Source organism: Sprattus sprattus, assembly GCF_963457725.1.
Source record: "Sprattus sprattus genome assembly, chromosome: 7".
NCBI classification, from domain to species: Eukaryota; Metazoa; Chordata; class Actinopteri; order Clupeiformes; family Clupeidae; genus Sprattus; species Sprattus sprattus.
In genome coordinates this window covers 17,122,980-17,138,090 of record NC_137926.1, presented here as the reverse complement: position 1 = coordinate 17,138,090, position 15,111 = coordinate 17,122,980, and the positions used below count along the sequence as shown (strand labels likewise).

At 46.3% G+C, this 15,111-nt stretch overlaps 1 protein-coding gene across 3 annotated transcripts in view; it reads right to left on the bottom strand.

The window, feature by feature from the left end:
- Positions 1–8,354, bottom strand: part of ndrg4 (NDRG family member 4) — a gene marked incomplete at both ends in the record, with an annotated part of 20,655 nt that extends 12,301 nt beyond the window's left edge. Inside the window, 4 exons of one of the 3 annotated variants that reach the window (XM_080842931.1) lie at positions 1,453–1,491; positions 2,988–3,143; positions 3,763–3,853; positions 8,281–8,354. In XM_080842931.1, coding sequence (XP_080699057.1) covers positions 1,453–1,491; positions 2,988–3,143; positions 3,763–3,853; positions 8,281–8,354 — 360 coding nt within the window. Of the gene's footprint in view, positions 1–1,452; positions 1,492–2,987; positions 3,144–3,762; positions 3,854–8,280 lie in introns of those variants that run through there. The other 2 variants (XM_080842932.1, XM_080842935.1) reach the window with 2 other exon arrangements.
- Positions 8,355–15,111: the final 6,757 nt, after the last annotated feature.

Below are 15,111 nucleotides of genomic sequence, written 5' to 3'. Positions count from 1 at the left end.
AGACACAGAGCATCTCTCTCATCAGCACCAGAGCTGCTTCTTGCTTGCAGCCTCCCAAAAAAACAACACCAAATGTGGTTAACAGTGTCAGGCTATCTGTCATGTAACACACACATAAATACATTAAAAATACACAAATACACACTCACACATACACACTCACACGCACACACACACACACACACACACACACACACACACACACACACACACACGCACACGCACACACGCACAAGCACGCATGCACACGCACGCATGCATGCACACGCACGCATGCATGCACACACGCACGCATGCATGCACACACACTCACACGCACATGCACACATACACTGTTAACTCATCTGTCTGAAACCCTATGCAGACAAACAAGATAAGAGGATTATATTTTTCATTTTTGTGCAATTTTTTGTGTACATGTTTTTTTATGTATTGTCTATTTCTGTATTCAAAGGAATGGCGAAATTCTATTTAACAAAATTCCAAATGACATAAATGTACCATCAGAAAAAAAAGATATTTGGAAAATTTGGAATATTTGGTGTCAGTCGAGAATTATATTTTGATACATTTTGAGCCAACCTATCCATTTGGTTTCTACTTTATACCTATGTGCTCCCTAAGTGCTGCCTAATTGGGAGTTGAGTTCTGAATTGTTTAAAATAGCATGTGAAATATGCAGTCAAAAGGCATAAAAAGCAATCAATCAGTATTGTGCTTTTTCTCCATCTGTCTTCTTCATGTTCCTGTGGTGTCATTTTGTCCTGTCCTTTCTGTCTCTCCTCCTCATCCTTGCTGTTCTGGTCTTGCACTATACACAGTGATGACCTTAACTCTTACCTTTCATAAATTACAAGATCATGTGCCTCATCAGTTCCAATGGAAATCAATGCAGATTAGTTCATGTGAACATGTTATTGTAACTGTATGATGTCAGCTATTAAGATAAAATAGGGAAAAGCTCCTGTGCTTTTCACTTCACATCCAAGTCATACTCCTGTGCCACAGGCGAGAGCTTGAGAAAACACACATACCTTATAACCTCCTGTTTTTCACACACAGACACACACAAAGTCACACACTCAAACACGTGCACACAACACACACACACACACACACACACACACACACACACACACACACACACACACACACACACACACACACACACACACAAATACTCCCTCACACTAATTTCAAAAAGGGAGAGATGATGAAAAAGGTGTTAAGCGTGGTGTCAGACAGAGGCACGGTGTGAAATCTCCCTCTCCTCAGAATACACTCAGCTTTTTCTGAACTTTGCACGGTGGATGTTAATTAGTGTGTTACAGACATACAGGCTCAAGTTGCTAGAGTGTGTGCATGTTTAACATACTCATTAAACAACAGTTACAAATATGCACAACCCACAGATACACAGACACAGAAACACACTCCAAAAAACTGTTTTACCTTCCAGTCGCCAACAACCGTCATAGTCTCGCAGTTGTCCTGCAGGAAGACACACACATGTGTTACAAAAAAAAGCTCACTGTAACCACCTTCAACCCAAAAAAGGTGAAGTCTGGAATTTGGGGAACACTAGGGTTTAAAGGATCACATGACCCTCCACGAGCAGCAGCTAAAGAAGGCTCCATCTGTCTGAAGGAAAGGTCTTACATTCTCCTGGGGGGTTAAAAAAGGTGTACGGTGTTAAAGGAAGCATGTCATAAAGATGCAGGTTAGGTTCTGAGGTGTGGCATCCTTCCTGGGTTGGACAGACTGCATTCCGGAGTTCATCTCACACACACACACACACACACACACACACACACACACACACACACACACACACACACACACACACTCACACACACACACACACACACACACACATACACACACACACACACACACACACACACACACACACACACACACACACACACAAGGTGACCCTTCTCTGTTAGAAAGAGAAAAGTTGGTGCAAACCAGCAAACATTAACAGAAGAGAGGGATTAGTTTGATGGAGACCAGTCCGTGTATAGAGAAGGCAAGGATTGGTGTTAAACCCCAAACATTCATCTGTGCAAACACACATCAGTCCAGGCAAGAGCGGACAAAAGCAGAGCAGGAGAGGGAGAAGTGACCCTTAGGGGCTGCATGACCAGTGTCTAGGAGGCTGTGAGACCGGTGCCTTGGGGGCTGCATGGCGAACATGCAGATGAAGTCCAGAATCAGAATCAGAATCAGAAATGGGCTTATAGCTTACTATGTTTCCACAGAAGTGGAAAAGTAAATAAGACTTGGTCCAGTCCACCTACCTCAGGGCTGTGCCACTAACTTCAAAGGTTATAAAACTTGAGAAGGATATTGCATTTCTGAACTTGGACTTTCCACCCAAGCTGACCAGCGCCCGTTTGGTACTGCTTGAGCAGAGAGTGCTGGGGTATGCGAACACGGCTGAAGAGAGAGTACGGTGTGCAGACTAAAGCAGTGTATTGGCAAAAATCTGGCTATACAATATGCATCTTAACACGGCGGTTACGATTCAATACATTAGGATATTTTTGCTGTCAGACAAGCAGGTGTCACTCTCTTCTCAGTGCTAGAAAGACCTGATGTGCAATAATGACACATGATGGCTAGGGGGCGCTGTATCACTGGTATAAGGTGGCTGTTGAAAGCACACTGCCTTTTGTCATCAGAATTGAAAGCTAAAGCTGTAAATTAGGATGTTGTGTCACTACTAAAATCAAATGACCTATAGACAAACACTTGCTTCCACTTCAGTCAGAATCAACATGGAGTGGGTCATGGCAGTACTCTGACAGGAGGGGCTGACAAATGCGGTATCTTGATTAAATGAGTTAGTTAAGTTTGCTTTCTGACTGGATGGGGTGTTTATGGCAGTACTCTAGGAGGGAGTCTGAGGGATTGGATGCGCCAACGCTCTTTCCTGTGTGTGTAGTTGTGAGTGGGCACTGCTGGCTGTGTGCTGTAGTTACCGGGCACTGGCTGGTCCCATGCCGGGTGGAGTGAAGCCACTGATGTGCCATCCTATGCCAACGTTGGCCAGGTCGGCTGGAGCAGGGGGGGCAAGTGGGGGGCATCGCGCAGGGAAGCGCATTCACAAAAAATGCTCCTGCTGCACTGCTCCGCCGCTGCCACACAAACACACACAAATGTCAGTCATTACACACACACACACACACACACACACACACACGCACACACAGACACACACACACACACACACACACACACACACACACACACACACACACACACACACACACACACACACACACGCACACACACACACACACACACACACACACACACACACACTCAGTCAGTCATTATACTCATAACTCATAACATCATGCTTCAGTCAGTGAGTACACATGTCAGTCACCACAAGCTCACAAATAGCAGTCAGTCAAATGCACACCACTGTGCCCCCTACAGTGTGGGATGGTAAGTGCACTTTGTGAGACAGCAGGAGGAGCTGAGGCCGAGCCAACTGTGAGATGCTGGCTGATGGAGCATTCTGGATACCTGTAATGACATGTCTCAACATGTCTGTTGTTAGTGCAGTTTGAATGACTTAGTAACATTTTAAACGTCATTCACATCAGAAGTCTGTTTGATTAGAAAAAAATCAGGTATTCACCCAAACATGGTCTGTGTAGAAATTACACCTGGAATCACTTGGGTAAAAACACACACGGACATGTTCAAAACACACACATAAACACTCAGGCACAAGCAGTGACTCACCATCTCTGTGTCCTGTCCTCGTTGCTCGGGCAACAGGGGCTTCTCCTCAGTGAACTGTTGCTCCTTCATCGCAGCCATCCTGGAGAGCAACCTGCAATTGCCATGGCAACACACACATTTTAAGCACCCCATTGTACAGCATCCCAAAATAACACAATAAATCCCCTACCCACGTCCCAGCCCACGGGCAGTATGGGTGGCATGAGCACGCTGTGAACCAGGGAGCAGGGAGCTTGGAGAACCAGCCCAGGAGGAGAGCATGGGTCCAGGATGACAGAATGGTGCAGAGGTCTGAAGAGAGGAGGGAGGGGATGGAGCAGGATGCAAAAGGATGAGAGGAAGGGGGTGGGGTGGGGGGTGGGGTGGGGGGTGGTAGCATCATTCTATGATGAGGAGACAGGCAGCCGTATGGAAAATGGCTCTGTCCTACAACTAATGCAGAAATTCCAAAACATGGCCCTTACAGATGGGGAGGTGTGAGCACACTAAACAAGTGTAGTTTGGAGTTTTTCATTGTTTCATTGCTCTGAAAGTGGTTAGGCACAGCTAGTGTAGGTTTCAGTGAAATTATGTAGGCAAGGTTTGTAGATAAAGTGTAAGGGTGGGTGTATCTTATTGCATAGGTGTACACTGGGGTACAGGTAGGATATGAGTCAGCAAAAACAGTTGTCACTTGTACCCCTGAAAACCCCTCTAACCCCTAACTCTCCCTCTGCCCATCGCACACACACACATACACACACCTCCACCCCCCCCCCCCCCCCCCCCCCCCCCCCCCCCCCACACACACACACACACACACACACACATACGCACACACACACACATACACATGCCATCCTGAGCTATGGCAGATTTGGAGCTCTTTCAGAGACGGGTCGGGATCCCTTTTGTTATATGGAATGACACAGAGCTCTCTTCCCTCGCGGCTCAGAGGTCGTTAAACAGTGAGGTCATTGGCTGTCCGGTCGGTAGGATTGATCGCCCAGTGCGGAGGGGTCAGCAGGTTAACTGTGCTGCTAGGCAATAACAGAACTAGAATCAGAATGGGGTCAGAGGTGGGGTGCAGGGACAGGGGGGCGGGGCGCATGTCTGAGATTTGGGGTGGGACTAGGAACAAATTCACATTCACTACAGCGTCTCATCATATCCCTCCTCTTATCTAACCCACAAAGGCAACTGTGCTTCACGTTGCCACACAAACTCAAACACATATACACTAACACTCACACACACACACACACACCCACACACACACACACACACACACACACAGACATACACTCACGAACATCAGCTTCAACATAGCACAGGATCCAAGTGTCCTGTTTCCCCCGGTTTCTACTTTAATGTGTTTTGGATATGACACTGAAATAAAGACATGTACGCCTGTGATGTCCCTGTTCTTGTCTTTAAAGGTCATAACAATAACGATAACAATAACAATAACAGCAGTATGAATGATCAATACCTTAATGCAGCTCAAAGTAGAGCAAAGCCAAAAACCCAACACACACAAAAAAGTGCGCACACACAGACCTCGGGGCAATTGTCTGCTTGCCAGAACTAGGAGACTAGATCAGAATTTCTATTTTAGGAGGGCAGAACAGCTTATGAGAGAAACAGAGATGAGAAAGGTAGAGAATGTGTGCTTTATGTAAGTAAGACTAACCTGGTTATTAACCATCTTTTATATTCAACAAAGTATGCAAGTAATATTGTGAAATCAGGTGTATGTGTGTACATGTGTGTTTGTGTGTGTGTGTCTGTATGTTATCATCATCCAGGATTCATAACCCAAATTTAATACTGAATGATGATGGTTACTGTGACTTGCCACCACTGATCCACCACACCAGCAGCACACTCTGGAACAGAGGTGACTCTGATCTGGCCGACAGCCACCAGGGGCTGGATCAGTTTCATCAGATCTGTCATCTTCAATTTGATTGACTATACATCCCATCGCCCAATAACAGGTGCCAACTTCTCTGGTGTCTCATACAGTCTACCTTACGTAAGGAGGTGCTGCTCTGATTTTGCTACCACAGAATCCTACTTCCTTGATCTGCAGCCAAATTCCACTTGCAGGTTTGACTGTGATTCGCCTCTTTGTAACAACAGTGCCCTCTGCTGGTGACTGATCAGGGAACCGCTCATGCTGCATCAGACCTTGCCCTGATCTAGCAGATTTACTAAATAAGGCCTTGTCTGCTTCTAGTTAAAGCGAATTACTATATATGAGGGGCTTCAGCTAGTAAGGGGTCACAGGTGCAGTATTGTCTGTATAATCTCACAAAATTTGCAAGTTTGTTTTTCTTCCTCACAATGTCCTCATCCTCTTCTCTGCTCAGTTCTACCTCAGACGGCGTTGCTATGACAACCTCTGGCAGCGCTGGCAGTCAAAACAGCTTTCCTGTGGGACTTGATTGGCCTTTTTCTCTCTCTCCCCTAAAAATATTCCTGTGATCTTATGTCTTGCTGAGAATTGAGGGCAGGTTGCATCTCAATCCCAGGTTTGTTTGTTCTCCGCTGGTGCCAGTGTCCTTTGGAACAAAGGGAGGCACTTCTTAAAATATCTGTGTGATCTCAGCGCTGCCTACTTAACACAGTGACCCCCGCAGTAATCAATGAAGATGTAACACAAACAAAGCATGGCTGAACTGGAGGGGTGCGGCTCACAGAACAGAGGTGTTAGGAGGATGTAGAATGAAGAACAGCAACAGGATCCTAACACTGAATCTCAGAATCTTGGACCCGCAATATGATACAGTACTCAGAAAGAAAAGACAAGGACTTAGAACCCAAAAGACTAGAACCTACAGTACACACAGCCATATGGACAAGACAGACATACGTACAGACAGACAGACAGGCAGACAGACATATTAACAGACAGACACACAGAGTGTGGGAGATGAGAGTCAATAGGGGCACTGTTATTCGCGGAAGGGCATCCTGACGGGCAGGAGATCGATTTGAGATACCAGCTGACTTTGGACTGGATCAGGGTCCGATCAGAACTGGAGCCGTTCCAGGACTCACGGCTACTGGGACTGGAGCCGCCTCGTTGTTGGCTGCTAGTGTGAAGGGACTTCTGTAAACAGGGGGAGGAGTGTCCAGTCCGATGAAAAAACATCTCGCTCAATACCCGACAAATTGGGCCAGGACAGGGGTGATGGGCTAGGTGTGTGTGTGTGTGTGTGTGTATTTGGAAGTATTTAGGTAGCTTCAAATGTGTAAATGTGTAGGCACATGTGTTTGTGGACTTGTTTTTGCTGTGTTCTGTATGTGGTCTGTGCAAAGTTGCTATCTGACCACATAAACACGTGTTTACACGTGTATTTTTGTGTATGTGTGTGTGTGTGTGTGTGTGTGTGTGTGTGTGTGTGTGTGTGTGTGTGTGTGTGTGTGTGTGTGTGTGTGTGTGTGTGTCTGTGTTTGTGTGTGTGTGTGTGTTCAGGAGATCAAACTGGGATTTAGATGAGGATATGAAGATATGCCAATTTCTCCATGGGGCCTTATTTCACACACACACACACACACACACACACACACACACAGCATGAAGTTCTCCCTTGCCTGGCATCAAAGCTTAACAATCCCAGGGCCCTTCATGGATCTGCACAGCACTCAGATCTCAGTGTGTGTTTGTGCATGTGGGTGTTTGTGAGAGGGTGTGTGTGTGTGTGTGTGTGTGTGTGTGTGTGTGTGTGTGTGTGTGTGTGTGTGTGTGTGTGTGTCTGTGTGTCTGTGTGTCTGTGTGTCTTTGTGTGTATGTGTGTGGCCTCTGAGGAATCTACAGAGCCTGCCTCCTTGAGCAGTGCACCATACATTCAGATAAAAACACCCATGCTCACGCTCTCAATTGAGCACACACACTGTCACACACACTGTCACACTCACATACTTTTCACAGGCCTTACCCCTCCTCCTGTCACTAGCTACCTGGCACCATGGCTTAGACCCAAGTGGACAGAAGGAAGTGTGTGTGTGTGTGTACCATATTCCTGCAACTCTATATGTAAGGGAATATCTGAATTTGTGATGGAAGACCATGTGCGTGTGTGTGTTTTTATGTGTGTTTATGTGCTTTTGTGTGTGTATGTGTGCCCGTGGAGGAGGGTTTATGTATCTCGATGCATCTGCGTGTTTCCATGGGGAATGATGAAGGCTGTTAAAAAGAAAAACATCTCCCTCCCACACACACACACCTTTTGAATAGTTCCTGAGACTTGTCCCATGATATCCCGTACTTGTTAATGTCTACTTTGCCTTTACTCAGCCTGAGGATAGTTTACAAGTATTCTGGCCCAAATCTGGCACTTGTGCTAGCGGAACTGTTCAAAGACATTGAAAGCACACTGGTATGATTGGTCTGCGCATAAGGGGCATGATGTCAATGAATGCAGCTATTGGCTGATGGAGTAAGAGCACAGACATGGCACCGGCACAGGAACAAGCACAACACACCACGAGGCGGCTTGGCTTTGGCGTGAAACTGGCGGGGCTACGTACATGTTCTGCAGCAGATTCTGATGAACTGTGCAGCTAGCCTTTGAAGGGAAGTTCCAGAACAATCCAGGCCCCATCTACAGGTGCAGCACGGAACCAGAAGAGAGAGACAGAGAATGTGTGTGTAGGTTCTGTCCTGTAGCAGGATCTGTTTCTGACCAGAGCTCATACACTCACACACACAAACAAACAAACACCCACACACCTTACCTTAGTGTAAAACCAGATGCCATCTATACACACATACACACACACTCAAAATGTGACCATTACCTTACACACAACCAGTACTTCTCAGAAAACTACACACACATACACTGAGCAAGCCAACTACTGTAGTTATCTCTCACTAAACTCCATCTGCCATATTCCTTCATATTCTCTTGAACTTCATAGCATCACACTTTCGACATTAACACTTGATGTGTCATATACACATTCTGTCTCTCACACCCACACACTTTCCTCATACATGCAAGCAAACAACCACCCCCCCCCCCCCCCCATCCTTCTCTCTACCATTATCACTCTCTCTCATTCTCTCTCTCTCTTTCTCTCACTTTCTCTGCCATTCTCTCTCTCTCTCTCTCTCTCTCTCTCTCTCTCTCTCTCACACTCTCTCTCACTCTGCACCATGAATGATAAACACAGTATAAGTTCTATATAACTGGATGGGCCTGAATCAATTCTCTTTGAAATAGGTCATTCAATGAAAATGGGCAGAAAGACTGCAGACCAATCACAAACTGCACCCAGTGGAAACTTCCACAGCTCCATCTCACGTACACCCACACGCGCGCACGCGCACAAACACAAACACACACACCCAGACACACAGAATCACCACCAGCCCAGGGCTGTGATCAGCTGGCTCCTGACCAGTGGCCGTAGATATGAGGGGAAATAAAAACAGGTCTGGCCTGGAGGTCAGCCAGTAAACAACAAACAACAAAACAAGCAGACGCCCCTTCTTCTCTACCACTGAAAGGCACACGCTCTATACCCACCACCTCCACACCTGCGCCTGTCTTAAACAGAGAGATGTGGTTTAGATTTAGATCTCTTTAATATGAACTCCTCCTCCTCCTCCTCCTCCTCCTCCTCCTCCTCCTCCTCTAGCGAAATATTGTAAGACCCTTGGAGTGTATCCTCTCAGTGTGGGTCTGTCCGCACGCCCATGATGCCCTCTCCCTGTGGGTCTGTCCGCGTGCCCATGATGCCCTCTCCCTGTGGGTCTCTCTGCGTGCCCATGATGCACTTTCTCTGCAGGGTTTATAAATTCCACCTGCCGGACGCCCACTCGGCCCCATGCCCACTCAGCCTGATGCTGGCACCGCTTTGCCAATCTGCTGCAAAGCATTAAGCTCCTCTCCTCTCCTCTAATGTCCTCTCCCCTTCTCCTCTCTATTAAACAACACCTCCTCTGCAGCTCGTCCATCTGATCTGCCCTCCTCCACACTTCACTCCACTCCTCTGTTCTCTGTGTCTAGCTACGGATAAACAATGGGTTCCTAAAAGCTCTGATGCCCACTCATGTGCATTGAGATAACACCACACGGAAACACTTAGCAACCTTAACCGAACAAATCACACAACCATCACCCAGCATACACAAACCAAACGCAGACGTTCCACCTTCAACAAAGAAAACAAATCCAGAAGGATCAAAATACACAAACTAAACAGCCATCACCCTTGAAAAACAAACAGCTAACCCTCATAACAAACTAGCCAAACACATAATGGAAAACATCCACAAATCAAACATCCAAACAACCAACAAACAAATAAACAAACAAACACTCAACTTCAGGGAAGAAAATACAGGTAAACATTTCCAACTGCCACGTCCCTCACTCCTATCACAACACCCACCATGTCCACCAGCACTCCCCCATCCACTTATAACCCCACTCAAAACATCCACCACTCAGGACCTCCACACAAACAGCACTCACCACATACCAGGCATAGCATACCCTTCAGGCAAACACCATCTGCCCCAACATCCCTATCAAAACACCCAACCGCCCAAAACAAACACTTCAGATACCACACACTCACACACACACACACACACACACACACACACACACACACACACACACACACACACACACACACACACACACACACACACACACACACACACACACACACACACACACACAGACACCATCTGTACCCTCCTAACAAACACCCAACAATCACCAACCAAACCCCAACCTGCTAGCCTGTTGAGCACCCCTAAACACCCCGCAAACCAGGCCCCCTCCACCCAGCAGTGCCCAGACACTCTGGGGGTTCACTAAGCCGAGAGAGCCCTCTGTGGAGAGGGCACTGGGACCATGCGGAGGCGGTGGAGCCGTGGAGGCTCTTACCTGTAGAGGTGTAGGCGACTTGCTGCTGCAGCTGCTGTGAGTTTTAGGATTTTCTCCCACAGCGTCCTCGACCTGCTCCGGCTGCGTCTGCGTCTGCTCGAGGGGGCTTGCGTGGGAGCTGGAGTGTGTGCGTGTGTCTGTGTGTGAAGAGAGCGAGAGTGTGTGTTTGTCTGTCTGTCTGTTAGGGATGCTTTTTTCCTCTCTGAGCTGCTCTGTTTTCTGGATCCCCCTTCTCTCTTTCTCTCAGTCTATCTCTCTCTCCCCCTCCCTCTCTCCTCTTTATCTCCCTCCCTCTTTTTGCTCTCTTTCTCCCACCCTGTTTGGTCATAAACAGAGAGCACGTGGCTGATGCAGCAAAGCCCTGCCTCAGTGCTACATCACAGAGAGAGAGAGAGAGAGAGAGAAAGAGAGAGAAAAAGAGAGAGAAGGAGAGAAGGGAGGGAAAGAGTGGGGGGAGAAGGGAGGTGAGAGAGAGAAGGGAGAGATGGAGAGACAGAGATAGAGAGAGAAGGAAAGCCAGCGCATGAGGCAAATGGGATAAGTAAATCTAGCAGAACAAGGGTGCTGAGTCATTTTTATTGTACACATACAGAGACACAGCATGTACACACCTCTTCTCGAATCTCAGCTCACCACTTCTCAAACACCAACACACACACGCACGCACACACCTCTTCTCAAACCACAACACACACACACGCACACACAACTCTTCTCAAACCTCAACACACACTTTTTTCTTCATGTTTTTACATGTCTTTATGTTTCTTTAAGGCAACACTGTTAACCAGCTATGCCATAATTCAGTGTGCACAAAGCAGGTCCAGGGCCCTTTGCTTGTATAACTATAACTGTTGGTGTACTGCATTAACAGATATACTGTAGGTGGTATGTGTTACAAGTGGAAGGGTGTTGCATGTGTGCCATAGGCAGACTGGGAAATCATCGGTTTTGAGGTCAATTACTGATAACTGAAGTCATGTTGGTGGCTCACAGCTGGTCCTTACACAAATCACTGCTATTACATTTTATTATTATTTAAATTTTTTCCAGTGTACAGTCATGTGCAAAACTACCCATAGCCTAACTTTTACCCTGACAATCATTACAAAATGAAATGCACATCAATCTACTTTACTGCCATTCAAAAGTAACTCAAATAGTTATTCATCAAAAGGCAATGAACAACTAAGCAACAGGTTCTTATCTAAGGAAAGCTTGATGTGTTGATGACTAACTCAAATCACTTGATAAGGGTGGTGTCAGGCTGACTGTATTTAGACATGATAGATAAATATAAAGCAGGGAAAATGGGGAACCGAAACGTAAAGAGAGGAGAGGCAAGAGAGAGGGAGTGGAAAAAGTAGGGGGTAACGGAGTACAACGGGAGGGGATAAAGAAAGAGAGAGAGGAGAAAGAATAAGAAAAATAAAAGATGAAGAGAAGAGTGGGCCGGAAGGAGTAGCAGAGCAGCTGAATGACCTGAGGATGAGCAGGAAGCTCCATCAGACATGGCAATGACTCATCAGACAATCAATGTGACCTTATTATGCAGCTGCCCTACAGCCAAGCCGAGTGTTTGTGTGTGTGCGTGTGTGTGTGTATCAGTGTTTTCATACCATCTTATCTGACAGGATCTCCTGCATCACAGCAAATGATTTTTAGGCTCGTCAAAACCTTATTCCTTATTTTTGATTATAACACACATTCAGTGAAATACAATTAACGTATTTATCAAATTACCCAATTTCAGCCAATCAGAATGTGTCCCGATGCTTTAATAGACAATCTCTCAGTTATTAGCATCATGAATTTCAGCAGCGTTCGTTCAGCGACTTCAGCATGACTCATTCACCCTTTGACATCCTGCTGAGCTCCACTGAGCCCTGTCACATATGCATCTGTGGGGACTGCCCTTTAAACACTGTTAGCTAATAGCACTGGTGTTCTTCAGGAGGACAGAGACTGTAGGAAGAGAAGAAATTGTCCCTATTCGTGTTACCTCAGAGGGGTGATAAGACTCTGTGATTCATCCTTCTATGGGCTGGAGCTGGGTTGAAGTGGGGAAGAGTTCAGCCAAAACTGAAGTGGCTGCAGCCTGATCCTCCGAACACAACAGTAGATAAGCATTCCCCTGGTTCCAACAAAAGACATATCTCAGGCCACTGTGTGTGTATGTGTGTGCGCACGTGTGTTTCTCAGGCCTTGTTTGCAAACATTTATCTTAAATGTATGTTTTTCTAATGAATGCGTCTCATCCCTCTGTACGTGTGCATTTGTAACTTGTACATGTGTGTGTGTGTTGGTGATGCGTCTCAGGCCAGTGTGCGTGCGTCTGTGTGTGTGTGTGAGCATCAAGTTTGTGTCTGAGTGTGCGAGCCAACACAATGACCTCATATCACATGGACATTACAGCCTCCAGTATCCCCTGAAGGAGGTGATATGAAACAGCCCCATTCCAGACATCCCTCCCCTCTCTCAGGGTCTGGCAGCAGCGCGGCTGGTGTGTTTACCATGTGCAGAACAGGTGGAATACTGGACTTTGTCAAACACAGCCTAGAAACAGCTACGCCACATACACCATGGATCCTATCACGAACAACACCATCAGGCAATTAGTTCGATTATTACCACTAAAGAGACAACATAGCTTTGGGAGTAGGGAGAGTGAGCCAGTGTGTGTGTGTGTGTGTTTGTTGAACATTTTTGGCCACATGGGGTGTCTCTGTCCGCAGGGGATGGCCTGAAAGACCTCTCAACACCCATTCAGATTGCATCAGCACAGACCAACTTAAACCTAGCCAGGCCATCCAAAACCAGACAACGCCCCCACACACAGACCAAATAAAAAAAATCAACAACCATAGCCCAGATATACCTGGTGAACCGCGCTGATTACACCCCATCAACCGCAAACTGCTACCCCTACTGGTTGACAGGTGAATTGCCGTACTGGCAACAAGACCTGTGGACTCAGCATCTGGACGTGTGACTAATGAAATGGAGGAAGGCCACTCTGATGGTAAAGACCAGTTAAACTGGGTCCTCCTCACATTCCACTCTAAATTAGCACTCATGCCCAGTCAGCAGTCCCCACAGAATTTTGGATCCTCAGCACAGTAAGTCTCCCAAAAACGTTTGAGGTCATATTGCTCACGGCAATAAGGGCAGCCTTGGTGCTGCTAATGCTAATGCATCTTTATGTAAGACACTTGACCAACTAAGTGTGTGCGTCTATAAAAGGTACAAATGTTAATTTGTATAATCCTCTCCTGGTTGTGGGTCTCAGTAGCAGTTATAGGCCAGATGACACGATCAAATGTTTGTGATGTAAGGTAACAACACACACACACACAACAGTCCACGAGTCAATGTCAGAACAGCACAAGTCAATGTCGTACTCCCAGAGGGCAACATCAATACCTTCCATTCCCGCGGCCCCCCACCCTCCCCCCCAAAAAATCCATCCATCATCATCCCATCAGCTGACCTGAATAAAATGCATGAGCGAGCAGCTAGGCGTTTCCCCGAGACCTCTGTCCCTAACAGTCTGATCATTGTATAGCGCACCAAACACAGCTGTATTATCAAGTCCACTCTGAAACAGATCTGGACTAGGCTGGTGTCAATCTGTGCCAGATCAGGGCTGAATCTGTCTAACGTCTGCTGTTATCAAGGAGGATGTTTCTTCAAAATGATGCATGCTTTATTTTTTCATTCCACAGCCACCATTTCACCATATCTTGGTAAAAAGCCACCCAGGGCCTGGCGGGGCAGACTGCGCTTGGCCTGATAAACACCAGCTGTAGCGTATGCTGTGGTCGACCACACCATTCCTCTTAGGCTGCGCCGATGGTGATAAATAACACATTTACATGTGAGTGTTCTACACTGTAAGGTCAATCTATCTTTTCCCAAGAGCATTGCTTGATTCAATTGAGCTGAAATCATCCTCGCCATGCTATTATCTAAGACAATCAATAGAGCAAAAAAAAAGGGAAGCAGTTTAGTTCTCCAACCTAAGTGACAGAAACATTAAACAAATCATGCACTTCAACTGTAAATTTTTAATAAACCACTGCTGTGCCCTTTGCTGTGGATAGATTTAAAAAGTTTTGCTTATGCATGATCTTACACACAGAAAACACAAGAACTCAACATTTATATAGTACTTTTTACATTTTACAAAAAGACATAGAAGACGTATGTGTGTGTGTGTGTGTGTGTGTGTGTGTGTGTGTGTGTGTGTGTGTGTGCGTGTATAAAGTCACAAATAAGTCTGTGCATTCTGGTGTGGTTGTTGGTCATGTTGTGATGTCCTGGGAAGATGCGTGTATGCATGCATGCATGTCGACAGAGAGACTGAGCTTGAGTGAGTGTGTACGTGAGTATATCAGTCTCCCTAATGAAAGAATGCAAGAATGTGTGTGTGTGTGTGTGTGTGTGTATGTTT